At 40.9% G+C, this 19,511-nt stretch overlaps 1 protein-coding gene across 12 annotated transcripts in view; it reads left to right on the top strand.

Moving 5' to 3' along the window:
• Positions 1–11,936, top strand: part of FHOD3 (formin homology 2 domain containing 3) — a 655,003-nt gene extending 643,067 nt beyond the window's left edge. For 11 of the 12 annotated variants that reach the window (XM_054018872.1, XM_054018870.1, XM_054018871.1 and 8 more), the window contains one exon: positions 6,506–11,936. In XM_054018872.1, coding sequence (XP_053874847.1) covers positions 6,506–6,588 — 83 coding nt within the window. In that variant the 3' untranslated portion in view covers positions 6,589–11,936. The remainder of the gene's footprint in view (positions 1–6,505) is intronic. The other variant, XM_054018864.1, reaches the window with a different exon arrangement.
• Positions 11,937–19,511: the final 7,575 nt, after the last annotated feature.

The raw sequence follows: 19,511 nt of genomic DNA, 5'->3' as shown, positions 1-19,511 counted from the left end.
GTCATGTTGGTCAGAAGAGGTGCCACAAGGAAACTGGAGATAGAAATTAACGGAGTCTGACCAAACCAGACCAACCTGTTCGAGTACATTGGTGGCTGGGTTACGGAAGATGGCGAGCTTTAACGTGAGATACACTCAAGACTGGGGTGAGGGTAGCTGGAAGAGTGTGGAATAACATCTCTAGGGTTGTGTATGACAAGCATATGCCACTGAGATTGAAAGCCCACCTGTCTGGAACAATGGTGTGCCCCACAATGCTGTATAGTGCAGAAACTTGGGGAGTAAAGAGATGGTATGTTCAACACCTACAGGTGTTTGAGATGGGATATCTTTGCGCAATAAAAAGAGAGTCAAAGTGGATAAGGTAATATCTTTTATTGATATTCTGTTGGTGAGAGAGCCTTCTGTTGGTGACAGAGACAAGCTTTCAGGCTTACACAGAGCTCTTCAAGTCTAGGAAAGGTACTCAGACTGTCACAGCTAAAAGCACACAATAAAAAGTCACATAAAAAGAGAGATTGTGTAATGCAAGATTAGGATGGAAGTCGAAGTCCATAATGTGGCTGTTAAATTGAGGAAATGTGACTTAATTGGTTAGGACACATAGAGAGGGTGAACAAAGAGGGTGCTAGAAAAGAGACCCTGAGGAAAGCCAAGGAAGTGATGGATGGATTGCATCAAAGAACATGTTAAGCAGACTGACCTCAGACAGATGAAGATGACACATGCTTGCACAATGACCCGACCCCAGATGATGGCATAAGGGGAAGAAGAAGTTGATTAGAAAATAGGTGTTAGTGAATGGGGGAGGTGGAAGTAGGGAGGGAGTATTTAGCACGAAATGCAACTAAAGTACATAAAATAAAATAGGATAATGAGATTGCTTAGTCCCATATCCTCCTATAGGCTGCTTTTCCTACTAACCTACCTGCTTCCCCCGTAGGTAATTTACAGCATCTTAAACTTGTTTTCTGACAAACTATCATCATCATTTACTTCACCATTGAATTTGGCCCACAGACTTCCACAGGAGTTTTATTCATTTTCATTGTTTGCTAGGACACTTGTTGGGAATTACACCATTTCGATGATACACGCACCCTCAAAGCGGAAAAAGTGTTCATATTTATGTAAAGGGGATACTATTGCAATTCAAATGATGCTTGCTTGGAAATGGTGTACACCTACATGCCAAAAGCCATTGAAACTCATGCCATATGTGGGGCCAACCTTGCTTTTTTTACTGCTCCTCACTTCTAGTGAAATCAGGGAGGCTAGCCGCCCTTTAAAAAACAACCTGTTTAGATTAATTATGTGTTGAGAAAAGGCTGTGCTTTGGGAATTCTTCTTGTATTTTAAATGTTCCCAGTTCTGTGAGAGCTGCTTCTCTTTTTTAGTTGTTTGACCCAGTGTGCTCAGATGAATTCACCCAGTTCATCATAGGCATGCTACATTCTGCCAGAATATCAAATTAAGTTCTAGATTTCCTGATTGGTAAAGAATATCATCCCCTCCGACCCTCTAAAAACAACATTTGGTTTCTGGGTTATGAGATCTCAGCAGGACTTTCTTGTGACAAGAGTAAAAGTAATTTTCTTCTGTTTTATGTTTTTATGTTTCTTTAGCCAATGTTTTAAAGATTGCTTAAAGAGCACAAAAGGTCATTAGAAAGCTTTATTTTTATTGTCATTGCCTCCAGAATGCATTCCATAACTCAGTTTAATGTGGGCTGCAGCAGGCCAAGAGTTTTACAAGCCAAGATATTATGTCTAGTCAAGTTAGTGACATGCCACAGAGTTCAGTGAAAAGAGAAGAATAAAGACCTAGTTTGAGTAGTGTAATGTTGCATTGAGTGTAAAAAAACTCTCGCCAAGTCACTTCTACTAATGGACTGCATTCCTGCCCCAAGCTGGTAGGAGACCCCCCCGCCAAATGCAATCTCTGGAAGTGAAAAAGGCCTAGAATCATCTGCTTTATAGCATGTTACAAGGAGATTCACCCACCCTCCAGTTCACAGGGAAAGTGCATATTCTACTGCATCCCTTTATAGAGTGCAGTTAGATTTCCCCTGTTTCAGCCCTCTCCAAGGGGCAATACAGAGGGGCCAGGGGAAAATGTGACAGGACTGTGGTATCCCCTCCTTTCTACCTCTCCTCACCCCTGGCGCTGTTTAAAGAGGCAGTCCCTGGTATTCTACAAGTGCAAGGGCTTAAATTCCACCTGACTCGTAAAGGGGCACACTACGGTGAGAGAGGCCTCCTTGAGCTCCATGTCCCCACAACATACTCACACAAGAGCCAGGTCTGGCTCTAGGTTATTTGTAACTAGAAGCTTTAATACTGAAAAGCACATATCTTCACAAGGGATCTCAACCTCTCCCAATCCCGAGGCACGTTAGAAACAAATCATGTTCTTCTGCTCAGCAGCAAACCCTCTAAGTCTGCCACAATATGGGCATGCAAGGCCATAATGCATGGGAAATTGCTATGTAAATTCAGAGTAGACACACTTCTACTTAGTAAGTTTGAGTGTTCCAGCAGGCGCATAATACCTCATGAAGTAGCATTTTCAGTGCTTGCCTAGCAGGCTTATCTGTTGAATCTCTTTGCTTAGAGCCTGATTCTCTCCACAGGGGAGCTTTTCATTAGATTTACAGATTTAAAAATGTAATTTCATTACCCTTACCCTTCAAAGTCTGTCTGTCTTTGGAGCTGCTTTCTCCTGTCTAACTGCTTAAGTTAAAAGGTCCAGGCATTGGGATGTCTAAATCCAAGTTACCTTTCAGTGTTATAGCTGAGACCTGAGATAGTTTAGCAAAATCCTACAGAACCCTACAGAACCCTTTTTGGTCAGATACTTCTACATGTGTCCAAGTACTGAATGAATGTTACTATTATTATTTATTTGAGCTCTGATAGCTCCTAAAGTCCCCAACTAAGGGTTGGGGCTCCATTGTGGCAGGCATTATACAGTCATAGGCTAGAAGACGGCCCCTGCTTGGAAGAGTTTAGATTAATTGTGTACATCACTTTGGATCATATAGCATCTAGGGGGGAGGGCTAGCTTAGTCAGGGGAGGGATAGCTCAGTGGTTTGAGCATTGGCCTGCTAAATGCAGGGTTGTGAGTTCAGTCCTTGAAGGGTCTGCTTTGGGATCTGGGGCAAAATCAGTACTTGGTCCTGCTAGTGAAGGCAGGGGGCTGGACTCGATGACCTTTCAAGGTCCCTTCTAATTCTAGGAGATAGGATATCTCCATTAATTTAAAAAATTATTTAAATTTAGTGATGTCCTTGAATTGAATCTCCAATAAATTCAGAACATAGCATATCTGAATGCCATACATAATGATGATTCTCACTTACAGTAATATCCTCAATTCTCTTTCACATTTTCTCATAATAGGCTTTTTCCTCCATAGTATTATGACTCCTTATTAAGTACTTTGTATATAATTTCCCTAAAGACCAATTCATTATTACATCTGCATTTGGCATTCCCTTTACATTGGTTTGCATAGTGAAGTTGTAGGCCTGTAAGTAAAGTGGAAATGGGAATTCACCATCTTCTCTTTTTGTGTTCAGTCTAAGGTAAAGCTACATATTTTTCTCCCTTCAAATTTTTTTCAGTTAGCCAGTTGTATATGTGGAATAGTAACTGTATTGACTTTTAAAGATCTATATAGACCTAACTGAATTTGGTTTATTCTAGCTGTTTTTTGTGGATGAATATGGCCCCGTTATTACGGTGTCTGAGTGTCTACCAAGTATTTACAAATGGACATAACAATTGATCTCTCTGTCTTTACTTCAGCCTTGCCATTGTGTAAGAAAAAATAGCTTGCTTAGTTTAGAACGTTTTTCTTGTTTATGTTTGGATATGTTTGTGTGTGCATGCATCTGTTGACATTTTTTTGGAGGAAAAGCTAATTTGAAGAAATAAGGTTTGCATTAAGTTCTGGAAATGGTGTGGTCTTATTTCTTGTAGGAGTGAGTTCCGCATTCTAGGTCCAGCTTCTGTGAAAGTTCTGCCTCCTGTGCTCATGTGCCTCCCTCTAGAGGTCGACAGGTTCATTGCTCCAGTGGCATGTAGCTGGTTTTGGAGTTCAGAGTCACAGATGCAAAGATAACCTCGTAGGTAGCTAGAGCCAGTTTCATGGAGGGCCTTGAATATAACAGGACAAAGACTTTAAACTGGACTATCTATTCAGCAGGGAGCCAGTGCAGAGAGCAGAGCACTGGGGTGAACAGTACATGGCAACTGTGTAAATATCAAGCAGACATAATACTGTATTTTGTGTCAGTTGCAGCTTTGGTGGGGGGGAGTGTAGTTTCATTTTAGATACTCAAGCCTTGAAGTCACAAGTGTGTGCATCATTGTGGCCGTTTCTGATAGTTAGGGTTGAAATAGTCTGGCAATTCACAGCTGGAAGTGCTTCCTTGTTGTTGTTGTCATGACTGTTGGGAATCTAATAGCTCTGAGAAGTCCCAAAGGACCTCCGAGTTAGGACTGATTCAATACTGTAAGGCAGGTGGTCTGGATAATGGGAGTGTTATTTGAAGCACTTCCCTGATCCTACCAGCATCTTCTTAGTTTTGCCTAGGTTCAGCTTGAGCCCAGACCTCTCCATCGAGTGCAGATTTCACCGAAGCATTGATAAAGTTGGGAGATGGTGCTGATTTATATTTGATGCAAAGGAGATATGGAGATGGGTATCATGCAACATTTCCTCACATTCTTCCAATGGCTTTGTATAGAAGTTAAATAATATAGGGGAGAGGAGTGAGCCTTGAAGAACTCCTCAAGTGAGGGATTCAGAGGTGAAGGAACAATTGTATGTGTGACATTCCCAATTCACTTATTTGTCCCAGATAATGGAAGAGAGAAGTTTAGCTATTAAATGTAGATCATGCTTTTCCCCATATTCGTGACAGGGTGACAGTGACATTATTTTCCTCTTTCTTATCTCATTTGTTTTCCATAACAATCCATTCAGTCCTTTCACTCCTGCTAGACCCATGTCTATGACCAGTCAGTTTCAGTAACTTGGAGTGACTCTCCAGTGAGTTGGAGCTCTTAATTATGGTGCATAAAAACAATGTTGGAAGCCAAAGAATTCTTAACCATGCTCTTTAATTCCTTTCTCCAGAGCTGTGTGTCTTCTACTGGCTCTCTTCACTGTTATAGAGCTCTGAATATTTTTACTCTGCATAAATTATAGTTTGGACTTTGGATGTACAATAAATGCATTAATGTGCATTCTGCACGTCTGCCTAGACAACAAACTATTGGAGTGAGCAGTCAGTCCATAGGCCTCCCCATCCCACCCTGAAACAAGGTGTGTTCACCTGCAGCCCCTAGTGACAAAAATTCTAGAGAAGTGCACAGTCACAAATTCCATTTGCTATAAATGAAATGGCAAACTCTTCTTTAAGGGCTTGTCTACGTGGTGCAGTGATGCACAACGGGGTGTGAATTCTGAAGTGCACCACAATGCTACTCACTAACTGGCCTATGTAAACCCTGTTGGCACACAGTAACAGTTCCCTAGTGCGCATTATAACAGTCTGGTTCAACAATACTATGTTAATGCCCATTAGGGAACTTTTAGTGCTCATCAGCCAGGTCTACACAGGCAAGTTAATGTGCAAGATGTTCGTGCACTTTAGAATTCACACCCCACTGGTGCACATTATCATACCATGTAGACAAACCCTGAGTCTGTGAAGCAGAAATAAATTTAAAATGTAAGTTTCATGTGTCAAATTATACTTATTTCTGCTGCTGTTAATATTATTGTACAGATAATATATAGTACAGATTTTCCAGACACATCACAGAAAAATAAAAAGCCAAGGTCACAACCCCTGTAAATTAGCTATAAACCATTACTGACAATATATGATGTGGAAATGCGAGGAGGAGTGTGGAGTAAGGGGGCACAGCAGAAAACAAGGGGAAAGAAAATCTGGTTTTGAAGCATTATTTATAAGGATTCTGATTACTTGTAATGTTGTGGTTACTTTTGGTTCTTTTTCACTTTTATGTTATTAGAGGATCAGAGAAATAGCAATTAAAACACCATATGGAAAAGTCTCATAGAATTTAATAGGGACAAAACAAATAGGGTTCTATAAAAAGTTCTCTAAAAACCTATATGAGAATGCTTATTCCTTCTGTGGAATGTAAAAAAAACATTTGATATAAATCTAAAGAAAGTTGATTTCCTTAAGTTCTGTAGGATTTCACTTAAGAAAACAAGACTTGAAAAAACTTGTTTTGAATCTATAGATAGATGTTATAGAAAGATTTTCACAGCTGCTGGGTACCTTATGGTCCCATTGAGTTGCCAGATAAGAGAGCTCAGCTGTTCTGAAACTCAGGCCTTAGAGACAGAGCTGCTGTTTGTTTGATGCTGTTTTTGTGTTAGAATATATATTGCAACTGATAGTCCTGTATATAGCTCCTAATTGTTCTTTGCTTCCCTTTGGATTTTGTGACTGTACAGTAAGAAGAACACTAAAGAGTGGACTGACACCAGAAGAAGCCAAAGCACTGGGCCTCATCAGCACCTCTGAGATGCAGGTGTGAAATCCTCAAAGGTGGCTACAAGCAAAACTATCATCGGTGATACACGGGCTGATAACCAACCATTCAGTGTGGCATTGTTCTACCAGCCTCATCTGCTGCTCCTGACATCCCGTCCTCTGTTAGTTTAATTTTGATAAGATATATAACAGAAAAAACAAAAAGGGCTAAAGAAGGGTGTGTCACAGCTCAGCACTAAAACCTGACAGATACAAATAGGAGTGTTTGAGTATTTCTAGGTGAAAGCTTATAGCTTGTTCTCTCATGATGCATTGATGTTGGTATTAGGGGACTCTCCTGAGTATTCTTTTATTGTGTGAGCTATGTTTACGTTGGCTTTTCTTGTGGCCTGTTTTAGTAATTGTAAAGCATGGCATTTTGTCAGTGCAAGGAACAGTCCTTAAAGAGGCAAAATCACTTCTGTTACAGTTACTATGATCTTCCTAAGATTGTTTTATTGGACAGACATACACAAATCTGTACAACCCTATTTTTATCTCACCACCAAAGAATGTAAAAATGTATGTGTACTTATGTATATGTTCAGTATGGATGTGTGTGTATGTACAACCTACACATATAGTCCTGGGGTGAAATCCTGGCCCCACTGAAGTCAAAGGGGCAAAGATTTCACTCCTGGGGCCTTAAAATTCCACCTGATCTTCAGGAAAGGAGTGTCTTTTTACAGGAACTCAATGTTATTCAATGGAATTCACCCTGCAGGGCAGGAAATACCCTGCAGTGCAGGTGGAATGTTTAGGATTCTGAACTGCATGTGTGTGTATGCACGTACACTGTACCTAATATTGTACACACACAGATAGCACAGAATACCTCTTACTGATGAACTCTAGGTATACTGAGTCTTTGTATAATTTTAGAAATTTATGCCAACAATTTACATGCTAGATAAAGAGGTTCTGCTGCCAAGATCAAGAAGTTTCGTTCACCTGCCTGAGCCCTTCATGCTGCTTTTCTCTGTTGTGATGTAGCTTAGTGGTGATTTAGCTTCAAACCGATTGAACTGAACATGAAATGGCCCTGCTAAAACTCCTCTATATTTTGTCTTTTTTCATCAATAAAATAAATAGCGAGGATACCACAGTGAACATTCCTCTTCCCACACGAGGAATTTGCTGTTTCCTCGTTCGTCCTTATCTCACTGTTTGTAATTGACTTCTATAAACATCTTCAGTATATGTCTGAGGTTAAGTGCATGTTCTATTCTGGTCTATCCCCACATAAACGATCACACTCCATTGTCCAAACCAGACAGAATTTTAGAATATACTTTAATCAGCTCAACTTGCCTTTAAGTGAAATACATTCACCTCAGTGAATTTGAACTGAACCCACTTATACCCGGCTTTCGCCACCATGGGAACTGCAATTTAGTAACAACAACAAAAGGGAACATTTTGCACCAAAGCATATCTAGAAGGAATGGTACTGAAGAATGCATTGTGAGGCAATGTGGGATTAGCTCTTTCTGTGACCCTGGGCTGGGACTAAAGGTGTATTGACTCCTGCATTTTGTTCCACTTTGAGGACAGGAAGTGCTAAGGATAAGGCACCAAACAGGCAAAATTTCAACTATATATGAGACTATGTTGAACACAGCATCCAAGTAATCTGAGAGCCAATCAACAGGCAATACTGATATAAATGACCTAGTAGAATCAAACTAAATGGAATATGTTGTGAAAATTCCCATCTGTGCAATTCTCTCCCTCAGCTGCTGGATTTCAGTCCTTATTGACTGTTGCCGTGGGCCTTGATCCATCCAGTTCATGGGTAAATATATGTCCCTGCTCTGAGTCATGGTTGTTACAAAAACAACAAGGAGTCTGGTGGCACCTTAAAGACTAACAGATTTATTTGGGCATAAGCTTTCGTGAGTAAAAACCTCACTTCTTCGGATGCATCCTGCCACCAGACTCCTTGTTGTTTTTGTAGATACAGACTAACACGGCTACCCCCTGATGGTTGTTACAGTATGGCGCTGGGTTTACAGACATTGGTGAACATGTTTTCCTGCTATTTGGCAGTTAGTTTAGTTTAAGAAGTGGATTTTGCAAGCAGACAGAAGCCATTCATTGGTTAGCTAATAAAACATAGAGTAAAGAATGAGTTGAAAGCTGTAAAGAGGAAAAGACTGGTCAGAAAACTGAAGGAAACAGAATTTATTTAATCACATTCTTTCATTTTAAAAGAAATGATGTGTTGCCATCAGGATTTTGGAAAGGATCTCTACATGATACAACACTTGGCCTTTCAGTATGTTTTCTTATCTTTCTGCTCAAGGTTGCATAAAACATATAGATGGATGTACTGGGGGTTTGTGGAGGTCAGTAAGGTCTGAGTGAGCAGTTTGGATTGCAATTCATGTCCTAGTTAAAAGCAGATCTGAATATGAGTCCTGCTCTGGCCAGATGCTGAAGGCCTCCTTCAGGGTGCTCAACTCCCATTCCTGGTACTTGACACTTGGCAGGATTGAACTTTAAATTCACTCCTGGGGCCTTAAAATTAAGTGAGGTTCTTACCCACGAAAGCTTATGCTCCCAGTACTTCTGTTAGTCTCAAAGGTGCCACAGGACCCTCTGTTGCTTTTTAAATTCCCTGTGTACTGTGCTGTATATGCAGCCTGAACAATGGGAATCTCCACTTTTAGTTAATGCGGGAGGAATGCAACAACTGCTAAAAGTGTAGATGGTGTTTTGCCAGCATAGTAATAGGAAGCAATTCTTGTGTTTGGGGACTGTATTTTAGTGGTATTTCCCAAGTGTCATTAAAGTTAAATGTCTCTCAGTCAGCTTGCATATCCAAAATCCTTTGGATCCCCCTCATTTAACAGGGATTTAGAAATTAACAACAAAAATGTGATTCATTTGACAAACGTGAGTCAGGATTAATATTTGCTTAGGATGGGTGGTTGTTGTTTTTACAACTCAAGAAAGAGATCTACCACTCAAGAGAGATCTTGGAGTCATGGTGGACAGTTCTCTGAAAACATCCACTCAATGTGCAGCGGCAGTCAAAAAAGCTAACAGAATGTTGGGCATCATTAAGAAAGGGATAGATAATAAGACAGAAAATATCATATTACCTCTATATATATATCCATGATATGCCCACATCTTGAATACTGCATGCAGATGTGGTCGCCACATCTCAAAAAAGATATATTGGAATTGGAAAAGATTCAGAAAAGGGCAACAAAAATGATTGAGGTATGGAACAGCTTCCATATGAGGAGAGATAATAAGTCTGGGACTTTTCATCTTGGAAAAGAGATGACTAAGGGGGGACATGATAGAGGTCTACAAAATCATGACTGGCGTGGAGAAAGTAAATAGGGAAGTGTTATTTACTCCTTCTCGTAACACAAGAACTAGAGATCACCAAATGAAATTAATGGGCAGAAGGTTTAAAACAAACAAAAGGAAGTATTTTTACAGTGCACAGTCAGTCTGTGGAACTCCTTGCCAGAGGATGTTCTGAAGACCAAGACTAGAACAGGGTTAAAAAAAGAGCTAGATAAGTTCATGGAGGATCAGTCCATCAATGGCTATTAGCCAGTATGGAGTCCCTAGCCTCTTTTTGCCACAAGCTGGGAATGGGTGACAGGATGGATCACTTGATGATTACCTGTTCTGTTCATTCCCTCTGGGGCACCTCGCATTGGCCACTGTTGGTAGACAGGATACTGGGCTAGATGGACTTTTGATCTGACCCAGTGTGGCCGTTCTTATGTTCTTACAATAGATCGTTTTAAATCTGATTAAGAAGGGTAAAGATAGTAGCTTACCAACTTCACATACTCTCCCCCGCCCCTGAACATACATACATTCCTATAACTCAAGAACAGCTTTGATTTGGAAGCCCATATTTAGCAAGTTATTAGTCTATAATGTGGAGTCATTTGTTTGTTTGCTATTTTTTAATTGTAAACTGTTTTAAAAAGTGGCTAGAAAGACATGACAAGCAGCACACAAGAGCCAATTCCTGCTTTCTCCCATGATCATGCAGTTCCTTGTTGTCTTCAAGGGGAATTGTGCATGCATATGTGAGGATAGAACTTGGCCCTATATAAAGTTCAGATTCCTCTGGATTTCCAGCATCTGGACGCAAGAAAAACTGCAAGGTCTGTGAATGCTGAAGTTTCTCTGGCTAGGTACGTAAGAGCTCTGAAGGAAGGGGGAAAAAAAAGAAAAAAAATTAAAAACACCCTATGCTGTTTTCCTAATTCTGAGATGAAATGATGCTTTATTAGGGAACACTATTGAAACTTATTTGTAAACACTTGATAATACAAGGGACTATTTTGTGTTTGTCTTTTTATTTTTTGCAACAAATGATTGAATTGCATTTTAGATGCAATATAAAGAGAAAGCAGTTTAATAGTTAAAGAGCAAGTCATTCAAAGGAGTTTGAGGGGTTTTATAGTTCTATGTTCATGCAAAAAAATTAAATATATTCTGTACACTTCTAATTTGTTGGTTTCACATTGAGTGGCAAACAGAGGTACGTAATGTTTAACCATTATCGAACCATTGATCACATCAAACAGATATGAAATCTGCAGGCTTCTTTGAAAGAAAAGGACGGTTGATAGCAATGGGTGTATTTCTCCTTTTAAAGACTGTCTTGGGGCATAGTGTGTGTGTGTGTGTGTGTGTGTGTGTGTGTGTGTGTGTGTGTGTGTAAGAGAGAGCGAGAGCTGGGAATTGTAAAAAAAAATTGTAAAGTAGAAAAGGACATGTTTCTTAGACGAAGGACAAATACTGTAAAATTGTGTAAATGTCACTACTCATGTTTTTTCATGTTGTGTGTAGCATAGTGTAAAATAGGCTTTTCAGCAGTGTTATTCTGTGAATTGTAATTTAAAAACAAGCCATGCATGGTCAAAGATATTATCTACAGGTCCTTTTTCATTTGTTTGTTTTTCTCATTTTAGGTAAAGATGTTTTGTTATATGTTAAATTTAATTGTCCATGAAACTGCTTTTTGTTTCTCAGTTTTACTTCATAAATAACTTGAATTACTGTTTAAGAATTTACTACACACAAGCACTCCTTCATTTGTATCCATCCTTAGGAAGCTTTGTCACTACGTTGAGTATAACCCAGGGGATTTTCCTTTTTAACACACCCCTCTTTTGCCTCTCCTCCCCCACTCCATCCCTTCCTCACATTCTAGAAAATGCAGTCTCTCTTTTTTCCGTGCCATGCAGGGTCAACATGAGAAACTGACCTCAGACCTGTGTCCAAAATTTCTTGATATAAGTAGTAACAAAGCTCACCTCTACAGCATTATGTAAACACATCTTGCAATAAAGCTTTCTAAAGCACTGTGTTGGTTGCTGATTTTGTTGACGTATCCAGCTGGGACCTTGGTTGGCTATTTTTTTAAATTTTGTATTCTTTATGCAGCCATGAAGCCGCCACATAAGCAACAAAATGTCATTATTAAACCACCTGGGTGGCCTGTCAATGAAAAGCTAACCTTAAAGTTTTATCTCTGCTTTCACAGATTGAACCGAATGTATAATCCTGGGTGAAGTAAATGTGTGTGTGTCTGTCTGTCTGTCTGTCCAGTTCTCAAGGCTTATAGTAATCTAATACTGAAATCCCCACCAAACATGATGGGATGCTGCTTGCTGCCATTAGCTGGCAGTCAGTGCTTACTTTGTAATGAAAGAGGTGCCAGGGCTCAAGCAATTTTTTTTACTTTCATGGCTGATGTGGTGAGCCGAGAGGTCCTGGGGCTATAAACTGCCAACCCCAGAGGTGCCGGGGCTCAGCCCTGGCACAAATTAAGCACTACTGGCAGTTGATGCATTTTTGATTTTTGTCTTTAAAGCAGTCCATGCAGCAAGAGGCTTGTACAAAGAGACCATTGTTTATAAATGCAGATCTCTGACTCGCCTGCACTCAGGTGAGTATTCTGATTGATGCTGCACAGCGAGACGGAATTCCTGAAACTCAAAAATAGCTATTGGGAGAGTAAAATGGGGACATGCCTTTTTACTCAATTGAAATGTGTTTCATGCATCGCCCGGGTACCTAAGCTCTGGGCGACAACTGCGTGTGCCCAGGGGGACAGCGTCACCACTGCTCCCCCCATTCACGGTGTGTTTCCATCTATCTGAATTAGAGTAACAGGGCAGTTTGGAGGGACACAGTAGAAAAGTGATAACTATTGTACTCTACTAAATAAGAACAGTGTTATGAAGAACTTTGATTTCCAGTGCAATTGGTAAAAAGTGTAATAAGCTACCCGAAAATATTTACCTTTTTATGTTACATGTACGGTCAGGTAAGGTTAGGTTACAGAATTCAAAGACCGTGAAATACTTTTGTGGCAGCACCCTAGATGCTTAGCTGTGTTGACAAAGAGTTTAACAGATGATTTTCACACATCACCTTGAGCCCCTGGGGCGATAGGAGCAGTTATAAGTTATCATATATGTAACGCTTCCTACGGAAACAGTGACTTGCTCCTTCCTAGATCTTCTTTTCCAATAATTTCATATAAAAGATGCCCCATGGGATCTATATGTATCTCTTAAAGAGCTGCTTAGCATTCCAGTTGCGCTGTTGTAAAGTCTAGAGGATAAAAGGCTACTAGCCAGAAATGTGGTAATGCTTTTTAAAATAAATATATAAAACAAGTTTATTGGCCAGACACTTTTCTCTTCTATCACAATATATCCATTAGTAATCCTAAATTCCAGATGTGCAGTGACAACACATGCATAGATTTTTCAGACTCAGTACTCAGAACTCATTTTTTGTCACAGGGAAGCCTCTGGACTCCAGTCAGAGAACAAATATGTCTGCAGCTTATCCACTGCACAGCTGCATGCATAGTTTGTAACCCAGGAGTAATTGATTATTTTTTGTCAAGGTCCAAATTTCTTGGTCAAGGTATAGTCCAAGGTCCTGACTCCAGAGAAAATAATAAAAAATAATAAGAATGAGGATAATAAGTAAATAAAAAGATTTCAAGATCCATTCAAAAGCATCTGGTGATCTGGATTTAGCCCAGGGTCTGTCTTTGACTACCTCTATTGTAGCCCTTACATAATAGTTTCACCCTGAAAATGCACAGATTAAATTGAGAAAAGATCTTTTTCCTTTTTATAACATCTCCACATTTTCTGATGGGAATGTAGTTTGGAAAAGAAGAAGGTTCCTTTCTATTCAGAAATCTTTACCTCTAGTGAATTTCAATAACTGCTGTTTTGTATTACATCACAATCTGATAAGACAAACCTACTTTGCGTCTACTTTGGATCCCATGCTGTTGAGGACTCCCTCCTCCCCCCAGCTTTTCCTGAATTGCTTTGGAAGAGGAGCATAGTCTACCTGTAGAGAAGCATGATGTGTTTTGAGGCTTACCACTCCACTTCTAACATTCAGATGGAATCCTTTTCCTTTCTGCCACCCAGCTACCTCTCCATTCCACTGGGTTCTCCTCGTGCCACCATTGCTGAGATGGGATCTTCTGCTTTATTTTTGGGTGTCTCACACCTTGAGGCACCTTGATTTTCAGAGGAGGGACGCCAGCACTTCTGACTATCTGGCCCCTGTAGGTGTGTCCCATTGGACACCTAAAAACACCAAACCCTTAGACAATGGCCTAAATTTTCTAAAATCTCACCACGTCTGATACCACAGGTAACCAGCATCACCTCAGGTACATATTACAAGTCTATATGAAGGCCACATGGTGAAAGTTCAGCTCTGTGTGATGTTGTCAAATGCCACATCCAAAAATGACAACAGGGTGAAAATTATCTTTTTAAATAAAGTGATGAAACATTCCAACTCCTGAATGAGAACTCAAAAGCTGGCGCTCCCCGCCCATCCCTGTCCAACCCTCCCCTCAGTGTGTAAAGGGAGGCTTAAATAATCTTGGCAAGATCTAGCAAAGGAAAGGGATTGTTAAAATGAGGCCCTGTATATCTTTTTAAGAACCTTTTTCCCCACATAAAATTGTGGAAAATTATTGACCTCATAGCACAGTCAAAAAAGCTATTCTTGCTAAATGCCAAGATATTATATCAACATTTGACTAGGAACTAGACTATCCTCACACAGGGTTTCAAATCTGTTTGGCTGGAACATTTCACAAGTATACTGTATTAATTACAAGGAACAATGAGGTTATTCAAGATAATAAATAAAAATCTAAAGGATAAAAGCATCGACCATAATGCTCTAAATATGTTTAGCTATGTGAGTAGTGATAAGAGAGAGACAGCAAATATCACACAATGGTCACTAGCGCCACATTCGAAAAGGCCTAAAGTGACGGGCACCGGCATCAATGGAAAGACTCCCATTGACTTCATTGGGTGTTGGATCAGGCCCCAAAAGATAACTTCTATTATTGGCTATTAGCAAATGAACTTGATGATGGTTTTGGAGTATTTCTCTGGCAGAGTCATATCATTCCAACAGTTTTTAAACCCCATTGATTTCATTGTGGGAGTTCTCCTTAAAAAAATGGATGTCCCGAAAGCCAACATTGAAACCTTATTCCCAAAACAAACTATGTTAAAAACAAGTTCAGTTTGCAAATGTGTTTCGTGGACTCCAGCTAATGCCCCAAAATAATATTTTATTGTACAAACATTCTACAACTTTTAAGAAACCCGAACATTAGCATGTCTGAAAAAGACACACTTTAGGGAAGGCCTTTGCCATATAATCTTCCATAATTTACTACTGTCCCAGCCAAACCTAGATAATCCAGAGAGCCTTAACTGTGTCCTTTTGATTTGTTCTGTGATGGAAATAGGCTGTTGAGTGCATACAATTAATTTATATAACCATTGTTATTATATTATTATTAATATTATTTATTATTTATTAACATTTAACAATAATTTCCAAAGGCAATTCTACGGTGCATTAAGTTTTGTGCTATAATTTCACATGATATGATGTACTCATGGAGAATATTTGTAGAAATGGAATTGGGATGATTGGTTGGTTTGGTGGTATGGAATGTTTGATTACCTGGTGTAGGTTTATATAAGTGTACATAGATGCTGGAAGTTTGTATTTTTCACTATACTGCATAGCTATTAATATAATTTATTTATAATGAGTGTTTGTTAGTGTTACAATACACTGGACGTAGATCCCTTCAATAGGCAGGTAGATCTTATCTCCTAGTAATTTGTTATTTTGACCTATATGTATAATGTTGAAAATTGAAAGGGCAAAGCTATGGTTATGTAGATGCTGTAAATCAGGTGAAATAATGAGTGAAGGAGGACTATATGGCCACCAGAAAGTGGTGTAATTCATTAACTGTTTCCTGCCCTAAAGGCTTTATACTCTAAAAGATATAAAAACAAATGAGAGTGTGGAGATGGGGATATTACACATAAGGAACCAGGTACTCAAATGCTACAGAGATGAGGACCATATCAGTACCCAAAGTGAAAAGAGTTGTGAGCTTCTTAAAATAATTCTGCTGCCAAGAAAATGCTAGAGTGCAAAAGAAATGCAACAGACCAGGTCTCTACAATTCTTTCTTACAGTAGTAGTGTTATCTCTAAGACTTGGGGTATAGTTTTCTCCCCTACAAGGGGCAGACAGCAAAGAGAAGAACGCCCATAAGAGAAGTTTCTTCTTAATGCCAGGTGGCTAGTGCTCTGAAGCATGAAGGTTTACACCCCTTAAACATTTTCTCCTATGCTGTGTAACTGTGGAGGTTCTTGTTATGCATATAAATGTCTAAATATTTTTCAATTGGCGTAAGTGGTTGACAGCAGTGATGTCTTGTGGCAATGAGTTCCACTGGTTCATTATGTAAAAAAGTATTTTCACTTATCCTCTCTGTCATATCTAAGTGCTTGACCCTTAATTAAGACTCCAAATCTTTAATTAGAACTGAACCTGAAGTAGTCATCATATACTAACAGTTACCACCAACAGTATCTGAGGTACCTGAGTTTTCATCTGGATTTAGACCAGGAAATAGCTGCAGGGTCTGAAGGCCCATTGTGTTACAAATGTTGATTTTCTAACTGTGACCACAGTAGTGCGGAAAACGTTCAAAAAACCACATTTTAAACTAAAATCAGCATGAATATCTTCATGTCTTTCTGTAGCCTGTAGGAGACTTTTGTTGTCATCGAAGTCTCCTCATTTCTTGCAGTCTCACTGAAAATTTTGCTTGACTGAGTAGCAGGGTGTTTGGTTGTCTGTGAGACTAGATCAGTGTTTCTCAAACTGGGGTCGCCACTTGTGTAGGGAAGTGGGCTGGGCCAGTTTGTTTACCTGCCCATCCCCAAGTCCGGCCGATCGCGGCTCCCACTGGCTGCGGTTCGCCGCTGTGGGCCAAAGGGAGCTGCTGGAAGTGGTGGCCAGTAAGTCCCTTGTCCCGTGCTGCTTCCAGCAGCTCCCATGGCCTGGAGCAGCGAACCGCGGCCAGTGGGAGCCGCGATCGGCTGGACCTGCGGACGGGGCAGGTAAACAAACCGGCCCGGCCTGCCAGGGGCTTTCCCTACACAAGTGGCAACCCCAGTTTGAGAAATACTGGACTAGGTTATTATAATTTTGAAAGGCTAGAGAATTTTGGAAAGTACAACTAATTGAAGAGTATTGGAATATAGACCTGTTTCTAGACTGTGAGTCATCAGAACACTAAAGAACTTTTGGAATTCTGATTTTTTTATAAGCTTTACTTTTGTGGAAATGGAAAAGAACAAACCTAGGATTTTTCCACCTTGGGAACCAGTTTGGTGATTAGAAGGGGGAAGATGTGACAGGCTGGGAAACCACAATCAGAAACATTTCCACACAGCTGGAACATGAGGAGCAAACAATCTGATGTAGATTAAAGTGATACCTATAAAATTACACTGAGAAGTTTTACTTGTTGCCCCTGTAAATACATTCATTTGGATAATTTGGCTCCCAGGAAAATTGTACTTTAAAACAAAGTGCAACTTTGTATGATTGTGTGCACGAGGATTACTTTACTCACACCTAAAATGGGATTAAAATTCAGCAGCTGTTTTATTCCAAGAACATTACAACATAGACTTTTTATATGAGGACTGGTACAACATGGAGAATTGTAGGCAGTTAATGATTCAGATTGATTTTTAGCAGCCCTGGCACCAGAGCTCCCACCCTTACTTTTGCAAAAAGGGCTGCAGTATCTCAACTGAAGGAAGATGAAAACAAAATTGTCTGACACTGCTCTCTTGTCAGTAGTAAAGGGCTGTGTAATTTCAGAAGACACAGAGCATTAAATTCCTCACTCAGTTCCAACTCTTCAACCCCACTGACTTCAGAATGTGGCCTTACAACCTTATTCCATGATTCTGACATAAGGTTTTCTTAGGCCATGTCTACACTTACAAGCTTAGGGCACGTCTTCACTACCCGCCGGATCGGCGGGTAGCAATCGATCTATTGGGGATCGACTTACCGCGTCTAGTGAAGACGCGATAAAATCGATCCCTGATCGCTCTGCCGTCAACTGCGGAAATCCACCGCAGCAAGAGGCGGAAGCGGAGTCGACGGTGGCGCGGCAGCAGTCAACTCGTCGCCGCCCTCACAGCCAGGTAAGTCAACTTAAAATACGCAACTTCAGCTACGCTATTCACGTAGCTGAAGTTGCGTATCTTAGGTCGCCCCCCCCCCCCGTAGTGTAGACCTAGCCTTACAGTGGCACAACTGTACCGATACAGCTGTGCCGCTGTAAGAACGCTCATGTAGCCACGTTATGCCAACGGGACAGAGCTCTCTTGTCAACATAATAAAACAAGCTCAATGAGTGGTGGTAGCTACGGCGGCAGGAGAGCATCTCCTGTCGACATAGGGCTGGGCACGCAAGCACTTATGCCAGCAAAACTTATGTCGCTCAGGGGTGTGTTTTTTCACACCCTTGAGGGACAAAAGTTTTGCCAACATAAGTGCTAGTGTAGACATGGCCTTAGACCAGGGGTGGGCAAGCGTTTTGGCCCGAGGGCCACATTGGGGAATAGAAATTGTATGGCGGGCTATGAATGCTCACAAAATTGGGGTTGGAGTGTGGGAGAGGGTGAGGGCTTTGGTTGGGAGTGCAGGCTCTGGGATGGGGCTGGGGATAAGAGGTTTGGGGTGCAGGAGGGAGCTCCATGCTGGGATCGAGGGGTTTAGAGGGCGGGAGGGGGATCAGGGCTGGGGCAGGGAATTGGGGCATGGGGAGAGGCTCAGGGGTGCAGGCTCCAAGCGGCCATTACCTCAAGTGGCTCCCGGAAGCAGTGGCATGTCCCTTCTCCGGTTCCTACATGTGGAGCAGCTCCCAACCCTGCACCCCGGCTAGAATGCCGGAGCAGGGCCATGCCGCGGCTTCTGGGAGCCGTCTGGTGCAGCCCCCGACCTAGCGCCCCAGCTGGAGCGCTGGAGTGGGGCCAAGCTGCATGGTGTGGCCCCCAACCTGGCTCCCCAGCAGGAGCTCGCAGGCCAGCTTAAAATGGCTCGCAGGCCGGATGCGACCCGCAGGCCGTAGTTTGCCCACCCCTGCTATAGGGTAACCATTACTTAAAAAATAACACAGTACATGGCTGCTTTTAACATTTTTCATCCTTAAGAATAGTTCTGGCAAGATTTCAAACTTTGCAATCTACGTGTTCAAAACTTTTGGTTGGGAGTAGAGTGGCTATAAGATGACTGCCTTGTGGTATATGTTTTCAAAGTCTTTACTGATCCTTGGCAGTAATACCACTATCCACAGCTTCAGAAAGAACCTTTGGCTGCTGTTTCTGACCATGATAAACTTCATGAATATATTTATGCCCAGAGGGTAATTGAAGTTGAAATAGGCCATAAGCTTTTGAAGGCCACTTTTTTTTAAAAATTAACTTTTGTATCCATTCCCTATGAGTTTGCAAAGTTTGTGTATGAGGCTGC

The sequence above is a fragment of the Malaclemys terrapin genome, chromosome 2 (genome assembly GCF_027887155.1).
Source record: "Malaclemys terrapin pileata isolate rMalTer1 chromosome 2, rMalTer1.hap1, whole genome shotgun sequence".
In the NCBI taxonomy this organism is placed as follows: Eukaryota; Metazoa; Chordata; order Testudines; family Emydidae; genus Malaclemys; species Malaclemys terrapin.
The sequence above is the reverse complement of the archived record's forward strand: the minus strand, read 5'-3'. Positions and strand labels throughout refer to the sequence as shown.